Here is a 19,775-nt window from a genome sequence, read left to right as displayed (position 1 = left end):
TGCTCTTCGCCCATTTGTCAGCACCAAACACTCTACTGCTGCCTCTACAGCATGATGTTCCTGCCCATTCAGCAATTAGTTTGGAGTTTACTGTACTGTATGTGAGATAAATGGCAAACGTTTTCATTGGAGATAGATGAGTCTGAGTCTGGAAGCAGCAATGCGAAATGCTTCTTTCAGATATGATTGAGGGTGAGAAATGGGATAAGATTGTGCAAGTACATGTAGGGCTTCAAAAGCAATTCTCAACCAATGAAAGGAAATGAATGTCGGGGAGACACTGTATGGTCTGTCTTTTCAGTACCAGACTGGAGTCTCGTCACCACATCCCCAAAACAGGAGAAGATATTTTGAAGCAGAATCAGACATGACACCTACTACAGTTGTGCAATTTGCAGGGCCACTGGTGAGGTCTTACTTTCATTAGGCTGGGGATCATTTGACCAATTCAGTGTTTTGCTGTTTCAATTTGTCTAAGAAAGCCCGAGGACTGCAGCATTGTTAACAAAGTGATGGACAGTGGGCTGGATTCTTGTTGTCGCTCCAGGCAATCAGCATTTGTATTTATGCGTTTGCACCGAACATAACCTACTCATACTCTTTTTCTTTTTGGATCTGCTCAAAGTGGTTTGTGCTAATGCAACTAACAAACAAATCTCTGACATGTTTGTTATATCACTGAAAGAAAAATGTAAAGCTTACCATAACTCCAAACGTCACTCTGATGTGTAAACTTCCTGTAATGGATACACTCCAGTGCCATCCATTTGATGGGCATCTACCAGGAAAAAACAGGACACAGCAGTAATATGTGATTAATGCACACTTGAAAAAAGTGTTTTTTTTTTGTTGTCTGTAGATAAAAGAAAAATGATGATGAGAATTCTGGATTCAGGTTCAATTTGGATTGTCTGACGTGAACTGAGTTGGCAGAACCGGCTGTGTAAACCATGTTAGAGAGAAGCCAGGTACGACAGAATAAAGCTAAAGAAGGTTTGATGAAAGAATATATATTCGTACAACATCGGGTAAGTGACGGGGCAGTCGCGGGATCCAGCATAATGCAGGGATTAGATTAGAAGGCCAGCATTATGATTACAATGGATGGAGGATGAGAGGAGGGCGGTGTGGAAGGTTAGAGTGTGTTTGTCTTTCACTTAGCTGAGGGGATAATTCCACAATGCTCAGTGTTTACACAAACCATGATGGATATACTGACAAAGTGGAAAGGGGGGAGGGGGGTGAAAAAAAGCATTCTTAAAAAGAGAGGGTTTGAATACAAAAATACAAGAGAAAAAGGATGAAGAAAGATTAGAAGAGGCCAGAAGCCCATGTACGGTGAGCCCAAAGGAAGTATTTGTTTACTACGTTTATAGGGTATTGAGATCTCCATTCCCCAAAAGTAAATAAAACGGTCCAATAGAGCAGAATAGTATCTCACTGACTGCACTAAAACTGTCCTTTGTAATGAGCTAAGTTCCTCCCTGAGGATATAAAACCCTAATTTATGCTAATGCCTATTGTTGTCTTCAACAACATGTCAATGGTATGGTCCAAAGTAATGATTCAATATTATTATTCAGCAGGGGAAGTAAATATTCCAGCGCAACTATTCATGTGAAATTAAAACCAGGCATTGTTATTAACATTATAAGGCAGCACATCCAAAGAGAAAAGCATCATTTTCCAATCAATAAAAACATTACGTGCATTAAATTGGAATGGCAGCAATTAAGTGTTGAACACACAGTGTGAGCACTAAACCAGGTGTCCATTGATAAGCTCTCCTGCATGTGCTGCTAAGACTCAGCTGGGTTAGTGCACGTGGGTATTATTACTTACTCTCATATAAGCAGTGTTTCATTTGTTAGCAAGCTGTGATGCAAGAAACATCTTACGATGGCTATAGGAAAAGAGCTCTCTCAAAAGGTTTGTAGCAACATTGTTGAGCAACATAGGAATAGCATATGCACTCAGGCCATTAACTGCATGTGGAATAAACATACAGTAACTCCACAAGGCCGAACTTGATCCTGACAGAGCATTTTTGAAAGGAAATGAGGAAAAACCTTCACAAATGATTTATCCTAAAATTTTTATCTCCGTGGGTCAAAATCCCCATTTTATACTGTGACAGATTTGTTTCTTTGTACAGGAAGAATACTGGAGCTGTCCTTAAAAACAAAGATCCTTTCACTGATTGCAATTTTCCTGTCCATTTATTCCTAAACAATAAATAGTTAGAAACCAGCTGCTACACTGTTTTAACCATCAAGTGTCAGAATGGTATCGATCATCTCATCTATTTTTTTGGCAAAGAGCAAACGTGTTTTACATTTCCCTTAAATGTTAGACTGTTCCTTTAATCTTTTAAAGTATATCAAAATAATAAAATACACTTTGTCACTTGAAATATTTATGACTCTTACAGGGGTTCATTGATTCTTTATACTTTAAATTTGAACCTTAAAAACCTCAATTGGAGACAATTTAATTGTGTCATTATAGTGATTCCATGGTTTACTTTTCCTCCGTCTGCGTTGTATTCCTTCTCATTAACGTCCAGCAGTCGAGCCAGGCCAAAGTCTGTGATCTTGATGTGGTTCGGAGATTTGACCAGGACATTTCGAGCCGCCAGATCCCTGTGGACCAGCCTGCGCTCCTCTAGATACATCATCCCCTGCAACACACACAAACACACATACGCAGAAATTATTTTCTATTGAGATCATTATGAACAAACCTGCAGGCACCAGTGTCCTTGCTAACCTGCACAACTGCACGCATGCAAATCTGACTGCTGTTTGACATCACCATCTGTCTTCATCATCATCATCACCACCACCACCACCATCAAGACCCCGTTAGAAATTTTATAATTATTTGCATCATAATCATTACCACCACATAGTTCTTTTTATGGCTATAATTCCCATTAACCAACAACGACACTGTGGAAAAGTCCCTGTTATTGCCGAATGGTTGGTGAGGCAGTAACATCAGCATCCGTAACCCAGAGGCAGGTTTTCAATTAAAAAACAGGACCCATGGGAGCGATGAATGCTGGAGTAACACATTTTATTCAAAACATTTACTGAACAATTAAAAAAGCCACCCTCTCTTCGTCCTCCATGTCTCTACATTAATTAATAATAATCTGCACTAGCACAAGAAATTTTTATTTTTCTCTGTCACTCTAAGATATTTCAAAACACCCATAGTTGAATAAGATTAATATATTCTCTTGTCAGTAAGAAGATTTTATCAATCTTTGGGAATGCAAAAAAATGCAAAAAAACACACTAAAATGATCACATTTAATAAGAGAAAAGTATAGAACCAACAAATCAATCTATGACAATCTATCTGTATTGACATTCAACGTCAAATTCGAGCCATGTAAGAAATGAACACAGACTGTATTTACCAGATACAACAAATCAAGTGAGCGGGTTTTGCATAACTCCATAGCACATAGGGAAGTTCAGTCTGACATAATTTGTTAATATTGTCCTCGGTCTACAAAAGACAAAACAAAATAAAGAAACTGATCTATGTGTAGCTGTGAAAAGCTTTCCGTGTCTGCATCCTGTGCTACGCAGTGACACTCTTCACTGCCCAGTGTGCATCGCCGCAAGAGTGGACCTGTGGAAAATGCAAGATGGGGAACAAAACTATTTCAAATTGGACAGAACAGAAGCCACTTTGTCTGAAGTGGCAAGAAGACAGAAATACGAGCCCTTATTTGAAACCATAACAAATTGGATTTAGCTGGAATCGGCTGAAATGAAAGGAGGAGGGGCTGGGAGATGTGAGGTTGAGTGGCAGCAGTCTAAGAGGTAAGATTACACTGGTAAGGCTATAATCACAGTGCCTCTTTTGGCTCCCTCCCAGGAGAGAACATGTGAATGCAGCACACACCTGCACATGTGCACACAAACTCTGGCTTACCTTCAGACATGCAGCTCACATGGAGATACACCTGCATATGTATGTGCGTGAGTGTGTGTGTGCGTGCGTTGTGAGGGGAAATAGAAACAGGTAGTAAACCACCCATAACGAACAGGTAGGGAATTTCAAAAAGGCAAAGAAAGTACAGAGAGAAAACTGTTTTTATTTGACTTCCACACGACTTAAATGAAACAAAGTGATTGTCACAGTGCACATACCCAGTGTGTTATCTCACCTGTACAAATGTCCCTTTTTATGGCATGCTAAAGAGGTCACGATTCATCTCCTTTTCCCCACCATTTGGTGTTTTATACCTGTTTTAATCTCATTTTATATCGCCAGCAGGCATGTATAAACGGTGTTGCAAATGGTGCTCAGTATTTGTGAGCACCGTTTCATGCGCCGGCACACGTGCTAGCACAGGGAGTGCTGCCATTTGTTTCCCGCTGTGCTTGCTATACAGCAGCATTCATATGCACACAACAAATGAACATCAGCCAGCAGTGCGACCTTTACTGGTGCTGCGTTGCAGGTCTGTTCTCCCATCAATGCATGTCTTCTTTTAAATTAACCTGAAGCCTAACCTTGTCCTAACCCTAACCACCTAGGGGTTGCTACGAGAAACACGAGTTAATGTGAGGGGAAACACATCTCTACAGGAAACAGATTTCTACCCAAGGATGGTTCAGTCCTTGAACCAGGCAAGCTGCCATTTATTTCTTGGTGTGCTTCCTGCATGGCAGTGTTCATGCACCCAAGAAACGGCAGTGAGCAGGTTAGCCTGCGCTGACACTTTAGTGCTATTTGCAAATGCATTTATGAATGCCTGCTGACAATGTGAAAATTTGTGACTTACAAAATCAATGTGGCACAAAAAATCATTATTTGCAATTCTCGCAAAGGTAAGGTACACAAGTTGAATGGTAACACAACAAACCTTTTTAACCACCCCAACAAAAAGGACCCAAAAGAGTATGCTGACAGTCAGACAGTGGGAGGATCCAACGCGACTGCGTCAGCCGAAACTGCACAGCCGGCGGCTCCAAGATCAAAACAAACCACTTGAGTGACAGCATTTGAGAACGGCAAAGGTCACTGGTGCATAAAAACCAGAAGATGAGGGTTTTGAATTACTGCTCTAAATGGTTGATCTGCGGGATGAGACACCCATATACAAATATTCTAATAATAAATTCAAGAAAAAGTGATGTCACTGGCATAAACAGCACAAGTTGGAGCTATTTGTGATGCACTATGACCCAACCGTGTCAAGCTCTTGCTCAGAGTCATGTACACAGAGCACAGAGCAACTCGGAAGATACAATTTGAGGTATCACATGCTGGCCGTTGCCTACAGCTCCCAAAACCATCAAATCTATGTGTCTGTGTGTGTGTGTCAAGCTATACAGTGCCAGGTTTCTGACAGATTCCTATTTGTACATAAATTGTACCCAGTAATCTCTTCAATTTTTGAGACAATTAAGCAGTGGAGGGAAAATGGATGGCCTGGCAATCCGTGAATTCTAATTTGCCAGCACAATGAGATTGAGTGTGGGAAGGTGATGGAAGTGTGCATTGTGGGTAGTGAGTTAGGAACAAACTTTTATTTTCGTTTTCTACTTGGCTGCTCTTATTCACTGCCCTCCCAAGTGGACATGATGAGAACAACTTACTGACAGAGGTTTGTAATTGCGGCAAACCTGGATACGACACCCAGGGAGATGCCAGTTGTGGAAGCTTCATTTCAGGTAAACCTGTCACCAGAGAAAATCCAGGGGCTTCAGACAGACTTTGTTATGATTGCAGCACCAGACGAGGGCTGCTTTTCAATCAGTGGGGATCAGGCCTATGCCCTATACATGCCCGTGGATATTTTACATGTAAAGAACACCAAGGGAAAAATTTGGAGTGTGAATCACAAAGAATTTTAGGAAAATACTACTGTTTTTGGCATAAGCCAGACATTTTTTGCAGTTTTGCAATTAATTATAAAAAAGGCTTGCATGTAAACTACTCCATTGCCTTTCTCGTTCATCTTTTCTCATTGCAGTGGTCGCAAAGGTTACTGATTTCTGCTTGCAGACTTAGTGTAAAAGTCAAAACTGTAAGTTGTTCTTCAGCATAAAAAGTGGTGAAAAAAATTCTCATTCATAGTAGAAGAGAGAGAGAGCGAGAGAGAGCTAAACAGGACGTAAGCAGTGCCGCAGGTCTGTGTGCAGGGTGGTTCAGTGTCTTCTCACCAGTCAAGAGAATTACTGCCCTACCAGAAAATATTCTGACCTCCCGTCATGGTTATTTATGCTTATTTCACAGAGTCATGGAAACAAACAAACAAACAAACAAACAAAAGAAACCAGATCTTAGTGGATGGAATTGTTCTCAGATGGGTTTTGTGAAGACATATTTGGCAGCAAGTTGCAAAGGGTTGAAGATTAAATCAATAGGAAGAGAGTGAAGAGAGGTGTCATCCATTTTTCACCAAGTGGCACTTCCCAGCACTGTTTACTCTGACAAGACAGACACACAGTCGCACACAGAGGAGGCTGTCAGCACACACACACACACACACATACAAGTCTAGTGATTCATCCTGATGCAGTGCTATTCACGAGGAAACACGTACAATGAGACTCAACATCCTACAGAAGTTCTCTAAACCTCTTTTCTTTCTGTGGTGAGTGTGTGTTGGGTGATTTACTTCCTTAGAGTGCCTTCTCTGGTTGTGGATTTGTGCCTATTGTGATACAATAGGACTTAATTATTGTGTCTTATTGAATGCCACAATAATTTGTCATGGTGTGCTATTTTTTTTTTTATATGTTACCCTGTGGTTATTATCAAACTGAAACATTTCAAACACAGCTCTTTGGTCAGGTGTGTGAAGTATCATGACATTATTTTACCAGCAACTGACAGTAAGGTATCCGACTTTCATCTAAATATATAACATAGTGCAGCTATTAACTTTACTACAATTAACCAGCTTTGTGGTTGCTTGTTTTATCATCCTGTCTAATGAGACTTTCCTTTTTGGTACGTTGTTTTTTTTCTCATTGAACTTTAATTGTAATTTCACAATAATAACTCCCTGAAGCACTTACGTTGTACCATGTTACTTGTTTTCTTTAGTTATGGGCCTTTCTGCTTGAGGTAAATGGCCATTTGTTACATATAATCAGAACTTACAAGGTGAATGTCAAGCCCACTATTTGCACACTAATAGAAAATATGCAAGTAGTGCTCCTCTTATCATGCCTGCAATAAAATCTGGACTCTAAGCAATAGTCAATACTATAATAACAGCATAGAAGACTGGAAGCTTCACCAATCACAGTGAAATTTACTTTGATTAGAGTTTCACTTACAGTATATGCTGTCAGATATGTAATTAATTATAGACTTGAGAGATATGTAATTAATTAAATATATTGTGAGATATGCAATTAATAAAATGATTCTCACTCCTGTGAATGAGAGTAATTTTATTCTGATCACTCGACAGCAAAGGGGCAAGGCTCTTCTGAGCCGTTTCTCTTTTAGCAGAAGTGCCAGTATGTCTGGAGGGCACAGGACGTTTGGTGACTGTCTATTTAGTTTTATCTTATTGTGAATAACAGTGCAGCCTTGTGATACCATTGCTGCATCTACTTGCTGTAGTACATGTTTAATGTATGGTATAGATATAAAAAGATCCCAGTGGGCACGGGGGAAGGTGAATCACTGTTTAAGGAATGAGGTGAAACGAATCACACCAATGTGGAGGAGAAACTGAGGGAAAAAAGGGGGGAATGATAACACAATAATGATGAAAGCAGCAGGCTTTCATTTCATTTTGAGCTCCCATGTCAGAATGAATTTAGAAAATGACATTAGGGGGCAGCTTGAATATGAACAATTTGTCTTTGCAAAGGCTGTGCTAGCACTGTGCGAGGGGAAACCTTGTCCAGATACATTTATTCTTTCTGATGAATGCTTAATGTAGATTCCACTAACATACAACGGAGAGGGGGGTTTTCCCATCTGATAAGAGAGATCCCTACCCTATATGAACACCACGCTTGTGTATGTAATTAAACTGACACAACATGCAATTATGACTTTTAATTGATAATCAGATAACAACAGGAAAAGACAAACAAATTGGATACTTACAAAATGTGCGCAACCTTGAATGTGGCCATCAGTCACCCTTACCCTCACCCTTGTGTTGCACGTTATGTTGAATGCATAATGGCTGTCTGTCTTCTATTTGATTCTCTAGTCAAATAGTTTTTCTCCTCTGACAAAATAAAAAATGATTGCGAGAAAGACAATTTTTACTATTATTACTTTTGACCTGCACCAATTCTGAAAAGGAATTATTTTTCTTGTTTTGCCAATTAATGGCACAGCGCTGTGTTGTGAGCTCTTTGCAGACCTAGAAAATCTGTATGCAAATATGTTGTACTGTTAAAAGCAGAGAACACAACATTTGACACGCGCACACACACACACATGCACACACACACAAACGTGTGCCGAGACGATCCTCTGTCACTGCTATCACTGCATTAATAAAAGGGGTTAGAGAAACTATTCAAATGCCAACTGAAAGGCATGGCATCTTGGCCAAGATTGATTTTATTAATTCTCTGACGCAGTCAGAACTGGAACACTGCAACAATAATAATGATGAGTTTGTACATGTAGAGAAAAAAGGATAAATTAAAAGCTTAAAGCTCAACAAAGAAGAAAATAATATGTGTCTTCTTCGTTTGTCTGTTTCATGGAAAGTGGCAACTGTGTGATGTCACTCACAATGTCACTCAAATAGTGGCTTTGTATTATCTACAGTATTATCACCTGTGTTTTATTTACTCAATATTTCATTTTTATAATGTTAAATATCAGATTGTTATCAGTATACTGTAGGTGTAGTGCAACACTTCGACCTCAGGGAAGAGTTAATTTTCTATTAGTGACATTAGAGAACATGATGTTCAGTGATCACTGATGGCAGAGGGCATCAAATAGTTAAAAATATTGAATAACAGAACTAATCTATACAGAATGACAAGAATATTGTATGTGAGGGATGTGGTTCTTATGGAGAAAAGGAGGGTAGTTATGTTGTTGTTGAAGAGCTGTCAAGCAGCCATCACTCTAAATGGGATTCAGCCTCTCTTTGCTGCAACTGTGGCAGCTGAACAGGGGATGACCTCACTTGGTCATGGCTGTTGATTTTTTTAAGTTTAACAATCCTGCTGTCACAGAATTTATATCTGCTGCTTCCAAATGAATAATTAAGTCAGAGTACGCTCCAGCATCAGCTCGTGAATGTGACTAGATGGTTCAGAAATAGTTTGTTTTAACATAACTTTCAAAATACTGTTTTAAATAAGTGCATTTTTTCACGCTATGGAAAGAGAGATGTGATCGTCAACACACCACAAAGGCTCACAATATGTCTCTGCATCAAAAAGAGTGATTCATCCATACTGTCCCGGACGACTGTAGAATTAATGCTTAGTGCTGTAGTCTGAATGAAGCAGAATAAAACCTGAGACAACAAACAAGAGGAAAACATCCAGAGTCCTTCGCTTGAGAGAAAGTGCAGAGTTAAAAGAGCTGATATTTCTGAAGCATTTCACCAAGCTGGCTCTTATGAATGAATGTATGAAGGGTATCCTTTGACCTCAGCACCCACTGGAGGAGGGACTGAGAGAAATATACCCAGGCAGCGAGACAGATAAAAAAAAAAAAAACAACAACAACAATGGGACAACAATGCAAATAGAGAAGATGCTTTGTGTAAGGCTGCTGGTGTTGAGCTGCTGCAGGTGAGAATTTTACGTGAACTATACTGTAGCTTTTATGCTTGATGTTCGTTCAAATAATTTCATTCAAACACTCCAATATTTGAGAAATTCCACGTAATGAATTTCATTATAATTCCTTTAATTGCCTGTTACGGTCCACTGCAAAGTGGACGTGACGATTTTAGAGAGAGTTTTGTGCCAACTAAGTGTGGTAATATGAATACATTGAACAGAGCAGGTTAGCAAGCAGATCTATAAACGTTTCATCTCCTGAGACATATTAACGTTCGGCTTCAGGGGAGTTTAGATTACACCAAAGAACACGTTTCCGTTTTCAGTGGCAGGGTGTGGGGCATCAAACTGTCTATGTGAAATATACAGATTCAAAATTACTTCAGATAATTTTACCAATTTCAATTTCACTTAATTACTTGCCTGTTATTTTAAAAATGTGTTTGTATGCTTGCACTGATACAACAGTATCATCTGCATAAGAAATATGCATTTGACCAAAATCCTCATGTCATTTTTGGTTTCATACCATGCAGGACGTACAGCAGCTGACAGCTGGTGTCATTCATTGGCCATCAACAGAATCCTACTCACTATGATATGTTTTGTTTTTTTTATAATGGGAATAATAAAATGACAAAAACAATATTAGACATATTGTAACCATTACCTTAAATTGAAATTTTGCTATACCCCCTGGTCACTGTGATACATTAAGGCATATACTGTAGTTTACAAACTTTTTGCTTAGAGTCAACATTTAGTTTTATTTTTTTCCCCTGACATGATTTTAATTTTAGATAATGCTCGCTGTTTGCTCTCTATTATAATGATAAAACACTACATAGTTTGAACTCACTTGAACTATAAAGTTTGAAGGGGTTAATAGATTCTATGATTGTAAAATCATATTTTTCTGCGCCTATTTTTTATATTCTTGCTTTTATAGTATTTAATTTAGCTTTTTTTTTTCCTGAATGGTGTATACCATTCTAGTTAAGCCACGTGGGTGTTTGCCTGTCACTTTATTTATCACAGGGGTCACACTTCACAGTGTTGCACGCTTGGGCATCACTGACATCACAAAGGACATGTACACGAGCCTGCAGAGCCTGCCAACGCCTGCAGCAGGGACCACACACAGGTTGTGAATACATGTTAACAATGCACACACACATAAATTAAGGGTTGCTATAAATTTGGGTAATTTTATTACTGTGATAAAAAGCGACACGGGCGAACAGAAAGGCGAGTTGGAAGGAGACAAAAGAAAAGCCATGTAACAACACTGTAATGTACGTCAAGGTGTTACATTGTGTGTGTCTGTCTGTGTGTGCATGTGTGACCCAGACTGCATAGTCCACCCTTGTTTCCTGACAGTTTACCGCACTAGAGTCACTACCGCCACCCTGCCAGCTTGCTGGTACGCCAGGTCCCCGCAGGCACCTTTGGGATCAGGTGGCAGATTCACAACATACGCCAACAACATGACCTTGTCCTGGAAGGGCCCACTCAAGCTCAGCGATGGGGGCAACAGGGGCCAATGGGGTGAGAGTGAGTAGAGGAAAAATGAGACACCAGATGGATATGTTAATGTACTTGGCATGGTGTAATCTGCTGCTAACCCTCTGTGTCTTGGTCTTTCTCTTTTTCAGTCTGACTGTTTTGCTTACTCCCTTTGCCAATGAGTGCACACATCAGAAGATGTCATTCTTAAAGCTGACTGCCAGTCAGTCTCTATCAGCAGCCAAAGAACAGCAGCCACATGATTGGGTTTCTGGCACAGACCCACTTAATTTGTGTCCTCTTCAGTAGCCTGTAATTTTCCCAAATAGTAAATCACAGCAGAGGGTAATTAAAACAGAGATCTAACCAAATAGCCACTGAAGTGTTTGTACGATAACATGCTGGACGGAATATTATAATGAATATGGGTGGATTCATTTGAATGCAAACTGACGTTTTTCTTTTAAAAAGGTCAGAAGGTGACTGAAAGTCAAAGCCCTTTCATACATTCTTATTCTGTTGTGGGTTCAGTGCATGTGTGCATGTGTATGTGTACAGTATCAAACAGTATGTACGCATTTAAACGCAGCAACAAGCAAACAACACGCTGATGTTTTTTTTACTGCACGTTATGTTAGCGTTACATGAAGTTAAAAGGTTGAAACTGATTTCTTTTGCTTGTTTGTGGTGGTAAAATTCTGAAATGGGTTTCTTAGGTGATTTGTTGTTATGAAATATTTGCACACTGATAGAAATATCTGTGATTTGCATGCATGGAACAGAATATTCCAAACAAGAGACACTATTTTGTGTTTGATGTAACACAAGTGAATCATTTGCTTGTACTTGAGGTACGAAGCAGAGGCAGGGTAAGTGTAAGGCCTCCCACTGGATGTCTTCTCTCTTGTCTTCTTCTCTCGTCATCAGCATCACTTTTCTTTATTGATTTATAATCATGCTCTTAATTTACTATAACCCTATACTGCAAAGCACACTCACTGTCTCATCTTCTTCGGTTCCTTTTACGATTTACCGAACAGAAACTGAGCTTTGAGTTGCTAATACTGCTTTAATATGTGGCTCAGGAATAGAGCTATGCTTTCGTGCTTGTCATACAAAAACTTCAGCGGCGTGTGATTTCATCTCTTAGAACCACAGAAGCAGCAGCCCCTCTGTTCTGGCAGTATCTGGTATCTCCTTAGAAGCCGTAGCCACTGCTCTTTGTTAATGTGAATGGAGGGAAAACCAGAGTGTGGTGTTGAACAGACATCAAACAGCTGAAAAATAACACGTGGGAGCATTTCAGATTCATTATAGATAGTGGCAGAGAGGGACAACAAACCTGAAACTGCCTGTTAGCAGGTCGCCATGGGCACCAAAAACCACAGCACAGTTGATTTTTGAATAGTTTAATTGATTTAAGAAATACTTTATCAAAACCTGGTGTAGAAGAAATACAGCCCTTTAAGGCTTAATATGACTTTGTTCTTCTCACAGTAAAGCAAAGCGGTGAGTCAGGACTGATTTACTGTATAGCTGTTTGTGAATCGCTTCCTGGTTCGTCATTTGAGAAGTTGTAGGGAGCGCTTCGTCAGTAAGTCGCAGGTAGAGGAATGTGTGTCTGCGTATGTGATAGCTATCTAACGAAACTAATGGAAGCTGGTGGAAGTTGTACATTACCGCGGCCGCCTCTGTATTTATTTTCGCTCGGATCGCACCACACTTAATCCTGATGGTTAATTCCACACTCACAATGTAGAATGAGAAAGGAAAATGGAAAGGAGAGGAAAACAAAGAGCGTGTTCACCTTAAAACTCGAGTTGAAAGTTTTTTTCTCAGCAGTCCTGCCCTTGTTGTAACACATTTCAATGAATCCCTCTTGACATCCATCCATCCATTACTCTAACCGCTTTTCCTCTTAAGGGTCACAGGAGTGCTGGAGCCTATCCCAGCTGCCAATGGGTGAGAGACGGGGGTACACCCTCTCCACTATGTGTGATTTCCACAAATCTTCCTATAGATTTGTTTCTTTATGGGCTGTGGAGAAGTGTATGACCTTTTGGCTTATGAAACTCTTTCAGAGCCTTTGCATGATTTCGTAAAATGCATGGCTGTCAGTCGATTCTTAACTGTATTTGTCCTGACTTGAAAACCCGAAAACTTGACATTTCTGGAAAGAAATGATGTTCTGCCAGCAGCAACGTAATGCTACATTCTTTCTGTCCTTAATCACATTGGTGCAGCTTGTGCATCTGGCATCCAACAAACGACAGAGGTTATGAGTCAGTCGCTGACTAAGGTTGGTGACTGTGAGAGACATCAGCTATTTAGAGGATGTGTTTATTTTCATTCCTTCACCTTACAGAGATGGGACAGTCTCCCTATCTTGTAAGCCATCCGTCTGCTTGTGTTTTAGTGTAGGCAGCCCAGTATGTTACTGCTTTCCAGTCCGGAAGTGTGTGGAGATCGCCTCAGGTTGTTTGCGAAGGGGTGGGTGTGCTGAAACGCACAGCGCAGACACAGCTCGAGTAAACAGCGGGGCCTGCTTCAAAATAAAGATGCATGGATTGCCTGTTTGTAGTGACGTGTTTTAATAAGCCTTAGACAAGATGGCAGCTCCAGTGTAAATACAAAACATATAGCAGTGAAACAGGTTAACCAGTTGTTAGGCTGATGTAAATCTGGCCAAAGAGAAACCTCTGCAAATATGAAGCGAACAGACTTGTGAGCAGTATCAAACTGAACAGAAGTTTTTGAATAGATAAAAACATGCTGATTGATTTTTTAGAAAACAACACATTTGATAGAAGATTGCTGTTTAGCTGAGGTGAATGTGTGTTGGTACAGATCTTTACACCAATCTGTGTTTGTCTGAAAAGAAAAAGGTGTTCATTGCAATAAAGGATAAACGAATGCTGTACAAAAGGAGGCATGGACAATTTTCCTTGGTGTAAAATAACTTTCTGCAAGCCCCGATGAGCAGAAAAACAAAAACTACTAAACTTCTCTTAAATTGATATTTATTTTGATATTGCATAGCCACAATCTGGAGGTCATACCAAAGCAACGTTCCCAATTGACCATAAAATTGCTAGATCTCAAAGATTTTCTTTACATTTCAGTCAATCATATCAGTAAAAAAAAAAAATCCCAACGTCTAGCTAGTCTTATTGTTATCTGAAATGTGAGTTCACTGCTTTTAAGTACAAGTGGTCAGTGACGTGGCCTGGGAGCCTTGTCAGCACTCGGACAGCTTCAGTCAGCGCAGGAAACATCATGTAACAGGGCTTGCAACTTCCCACCAATCAATAAATAGAAAAACTGCCACTTAGACCATCATACCATCATCTTTCAGGTCTGGAGTAATGAACTATAACAGAGAAAAGATAATAATGATGCTAATCATAATTAGTGGGATAATAACAGGGCAATCACAGAGTGATAATGGGAGACATTAGCTGTAATCTATGATTGATCTTTTGCAAGGCTGGAAGCTCAGCAACTGAACAGGAGTTCCCTGGAATGGGGTGATGTGGAGCGTTCAGATCTGAGCATTTGCTCGTGTAATTTAACATATTTACAAACACTCCACAAATACTTGCATTGCTGTCAAGCACTAACCTTTCCAGTACAACTTAACCAATATAGTGCTTTTAAATTTCGCCATCCCATCTGTATGCACGCTTATGGAGATTTCTTGTGAACTTTTCAGTGCTTTGAACACTGCAAATGAAACTCCTTTCAGTGCCTCCAAATAAAGCCAAAGCATTTCATGATTGCTGTCACGCTCTCACACAAAAAAACCAATGCGAGGTGCTAGATTGACCATCTAGAGCACCTTAAGCTTCAGTATATTGCTCAAGCACACTTTGACATGTGAGTATCAGGGATCAAACCACACAGGCTGTGTTTGCTCATGGTGCTGAGCCTAAAAAACAAAACAAAAAAGAAGCTATGAGATCTCTATAGTAAAAGAAAGATTTAATAAGTAAAACATAGTACTGCTTCGTCCATTTCTGGACTTTCTCCATTTCCAATCCCACATTATGAGTTTGCTTTGTCCCCTGTAGTTCTATTAAATTATACATAAAGGATTGTTTATCAGTCCAAGAGGTGAGTGAGTGTGTGCATGCATGTCTATATATGTATAGGTGTGGTGTGTATTCTAACCTTCCTGCAGACGCACAGTCTCGCCGTGAACGCAGGTACTTATCACTGTGTGTCTGTGGCTGAGAGTGATTATGTGGTAATCCTTGGACAGGGTGAGGACTGGATGCTGCTATCAATACTGTACGGTTTTCTCTTCTGAGCTTTGAGATGTGTCGCTGAGTAGGTGTGTGGAAGCTAGAGTGTGTGTGTGTATGTGTGTGTGTGTGTGTGTGTGTGTGTGTGAAAGGGCTTTACAACCAGTCCAGGTTTGCTTGAAGGGAGTATGAGACATGCCTGCATCCCATCAGTGAGTTTCAACAAAAGCCACATTGTAATGGGAGGATCCTGTCTTAGCCATGATAACAGCTTAACAATGCCAACCTCAGTGCCCTAATCAGGACAAATGAGTCACACAGTTTTTCTATAGTTTTGTTAAATTTGCTTCATTTCTCAGATGATACTGATGACACAAAACACCTTGAGCTGTGACAATTCCTCAGGAAAATCTGGTGAGAAATTGAAAAGCGCTGTGACCTTTCAAAATATACTGTTTCGGCTTTATTTATTTATTTTTTAAATGTGTGTGGATATTGATCTGTACAAACAGGGTACACAGGAACGCGGGTGCAGAAGTAAGTAAGGGCAAGGAAAGTGAAATATAATTAATATGGCCTTTTAATATCACACTATTCAATTCCAATAAAAGACACATTGTTATGCACTCAATGTCCCTCCGAGATAAGCAGATGTGTACAATTAGAGGCAAAATCATTGCGTAGGTTTTGTTCATCATCATAGCACATTAGCCATTGTAATGTACATTAAACAACAGCAGATGTATAAACCTTCTTGATGAAGTGGCAGGGATAAATTCCCAATACTCTGTTTGTATACTAGTAAAATACATTCCTCATGAATGACTAACTCCCCTTCTAGGATAAATCAGTCACACCATTAAACACAGTAGCAAAGCAACCTGTTTTTGATATGTTTAGACAATGTCACCTACCACATTATCTAACTCCCAAATGTGTAACCCACTAGTAAAACTACACATGCATCCACATTATGGATCCATGTATATGTGTGTGTGTGTGTAGACTATAATGTATTTTATATTTCATAAAAATTAGTTTTCCAAAAATAATGTTGTTATTGATATAGTCACTACATGCTGTAAAAGCATAATAAACATATATAAAAAGAATTTAATAAAATCGTACCAAACTATCATGAAAAGCTCAGAGGCACAGAAGAATTTGTTTTCTTCTGTCTGATTTACAAATTCAGTTTGCTTGTTACACATCTTGGTGCCAATATCATAAAACGAAATAGAGACAAATGAAAACTGGCTGGAAATAGAAGTGCCTAAGAGTATATTTCAATGCCCTTTGCATGAGTCACACACCACTAATAATAACACAAGGTAGAGGTCTGAATGCATAACTATATAATCTTGACCTCTGCTCAAGCAGCTACATCGTAAGTCCACACCAGTTAAAGAGTTTTATTGCTAATTGCAGTGAACTGGAATATGAAGAGGTTGAGATCATTAAAAGCTTTAATAGCACATTTGTACTTGACTTTGATTGCTGTTTTTCCCTCAGATTTTAACTGATTTTCCTCTGTAAAACTTGTTCATATGTGAAGCCTCAAAAGTAGGTTGTGACATATACTCAACATTTTTTATAGAAATGAAATCAGGCTTATAATTGAAGTAATTATTATGCATTTCTATTTAAAATGCCTGTGTCTACATGCACAAATTAACAGTATAAAACGACTATCAGTGAGTTAAAAAAAATCAGAAATACCTCATCAATGTGAACATTATTGCAGAAACATAATGGAAAAGCATAGACATGTATTTTACTTTATGAATTATGAATCTGTGTTCACAGAAGTGCAGGGAATTTGAATTGTGACATGGCGACTGACAGCCAGTCACAATGTTATCCAATCCTAAAATTAGGCACTTTATCAGAAAGCTAGCTTGCTGGGAATCTAGACAGATCATACAAACTTGCTCTCTCATTGTCACACACAATCTGAGTCAGTTCCAAAGAGGCTGGTGAGTAAGCATCTATAATGGCAGGCGGCTAATTGAAAACGAAGTGGATCCAAGCTGTCGCAGCATTGGCCTTCCGCCTACATGGCCAAGAGATGACAAGCTATCCACCAGCGTCAGCACTCGCAGTCTGTCACACACACATATACACCAAGTCAGATGGCTGTAAACTATCTACTTAAACATAGATGTATACAATAAATTAATATACGTTCACATCAACCAACCACATTTCCAACATATCAAATATTAAAGGGGCCACTACTTATGTATTGGGCCTTTTTATGCTACACATCCTCTGGCCCCTAAACCCAAGGCTTATTTGAGCTCCTGTGTCTTTAACTACCCCACTTTCCCCTCCAACCCACTTTGTTTTGATTGGCCAGCATGTGGAAGTCTTCTGGTGGGCTGAACTATTCCCAGTTGTGACAGCACCCTGTCGCATACAGGGGCAGGCTTTGAAAAACAGTAAATAGTGACCAAACTATAACCATTAGACATGTCAATCATCTTCAATCATGAATCTGCAACAATGACAGAAAAAGAAAGAATGCAAAATAAAGTAACACTATCTACAAAGCAATTTATCATTTGATGTTTCTTATATTGTCTCAGATTTCTTTTTAGATACTGCTTCTTCTCCAAGGTAATCCAAAAGTACATTATTTGATAAGTAGTTGCTGATTCAGGTCATTTTACGAGTAAAACCCGGTGGTGACACTACAGGCGGATTGTAATGCTGTAGTGACACCAGTGCCTGCATTCTGTATTGATGAACTAAAAGCTTCTCAGCACTGCAGAAGAAAAAAAAAAAGTTTACCACAAAGAAAGACTTGCTAATAGCTGCAAACAACAGTCTGAATGTCACACATGAACTCAAGCTTTACTATCATAGGCCTACTTAGAATAATCAATAAGAATTACAACAAGTGCAAAGAAGTTAAACCTGTCTCTTGGCCAGCTGTCATACTACACCTTTTTAAATCTCATTTCTATTGACTTGTTTACAGAGCCCACTTATACTGCCTCTAGGCTACATAATGATGCACACAAATACTCACAAACACATGGACATATTGAGAAACGTATCTCAGATATGGTGCTGAATGCTGCTGCTAGAATCCTAACCAAAGTCAAGACATTTGACCACATTATATCAGTCTAAGTGCTTCTAAATTGGCTAACTATTTAAGGTAGATCAGATTTTATGGTGCTTCTGATGTCATACAAAATCTTAAATGGAAGTGCCCCTTCATACCTCTCTGTGTGTTGGATGATGTCACAACTTGTGTGTGTAAATGCATTTAGTCACATTATGACTGGATGCTTTGTTTGTCTTTGCCAATTTGGAAATCTACGAGTATTCATTTACGGGTGAGTGTGTCTTGCAGTCATTCATTAGAGTAGACCTGTCTCCCTGAGCTGCCAGTCTCATCCATTGTGTGGGCTGCCTGCAGTCATCCATTTCCCTCACCGCCCTACCTGGCCACATCCATCTCCAATCAGCCAGATGTTGTTGATGCGGTACGTGTGTGTGAGTGAAAGAGTGTGAAAGAGTGTGAAAGAGAAGGCATGAAAGAGAAACAATGTGTAGATGGCTGGTGTGTTCTTTTGACTGACAACATCCTATACAGTGTCTATTTGTCTGTCTGCTGCCTCGAGGCTTGTGATTTCGTATTGAGAAGTCAATTCTGATGACTGTGTTTCCCAAAAAGGAAGTTAAAATACAATACTGTATACGATACAATCTGTTAATTCTTTGCAGGATTAAAGGCTCATCTGTTCTCAATGGAGGTGGCAGGCTAGTCCAAAATGTGTTCTCCATTTTTTCCTAGCTAAGTCGTGCAACTCCCAAGACACTGCCTGGCCAGATGGGAAATGTAATCTGACTAACACAATGTTGGACTACAGCCTGAGAACCTCTTTAATACCAACAACACTCATACTTTCTACTTAGAATAAGACACCAGCAATTATCAGATGACATATTGGATGAGGTTAAATTATTACTAAAGACAATATTGGCCCAGTATCATAAAGCCATATCGTTAATGAAGGCAATGTGATCAAATCAAATGTATTAATGTACCATTTGTTTGGGTTTTCCTACAACTTTAACAACATACTACTAATGATACACCATTTACATTTACTCACATACAGATACACACCGAAATGTATTTATGTATATATGAATTCTACCTAACATGTCCTCCATCACACTGCTCTTCACAAACCCTACAGGCCCTACAGACTGATGTTTTCCCAGGGGAAGGGATTCTGTATTCTGG

At 39.5% G+C, this 19,775-nt stretch overlaps 1 protein-coding gene across 1 annotated transcript in view; it reads right to left on the bottom strand.

The window, feature by feature from the left end:
* Positions 1-19,775, bottom strand: part of LOC113172631 (receptor tyrosine-protein kinase erbB-4-like) — a 234,711-nt gene that overhangs the window by 15,106 nt on the left and 199,830 nt on the right. The window contains exons 21-22 of the mRNA XM_026375601.1: positions 2,525-2,680; positions 703-778 (exon numbers count right to left, since the gene is read on the bottom strand). Of these exons, the coding sequence (XP_026231386.1) occupies positions 703-778; positions 2,525-2,680 (232 nt within the window). The remainder of the gene's footprint in view (positions 1-702; positions 779-2,524; positions 2,681-19,775) is intronic.

This window comes from Anabas testudineus, chromosome 21, assembly GCF_900324465.2.
Source record: "Anabas testudineus chromosome 21, fAnaTes1.2, whole genome shotgun sequence".
Taxonomy (NCBI): domain Eukaryota; kingdom Metazoa; phylum Chordata; class Actinopteri; order Anabantiformes; family Anabantidae; genus Anabas; species Anabas testudineus.
Note: the sequence above shows the minus strand (reverse complement) of the source record. Positions and strands in the feature narration are given on the sequence as shown.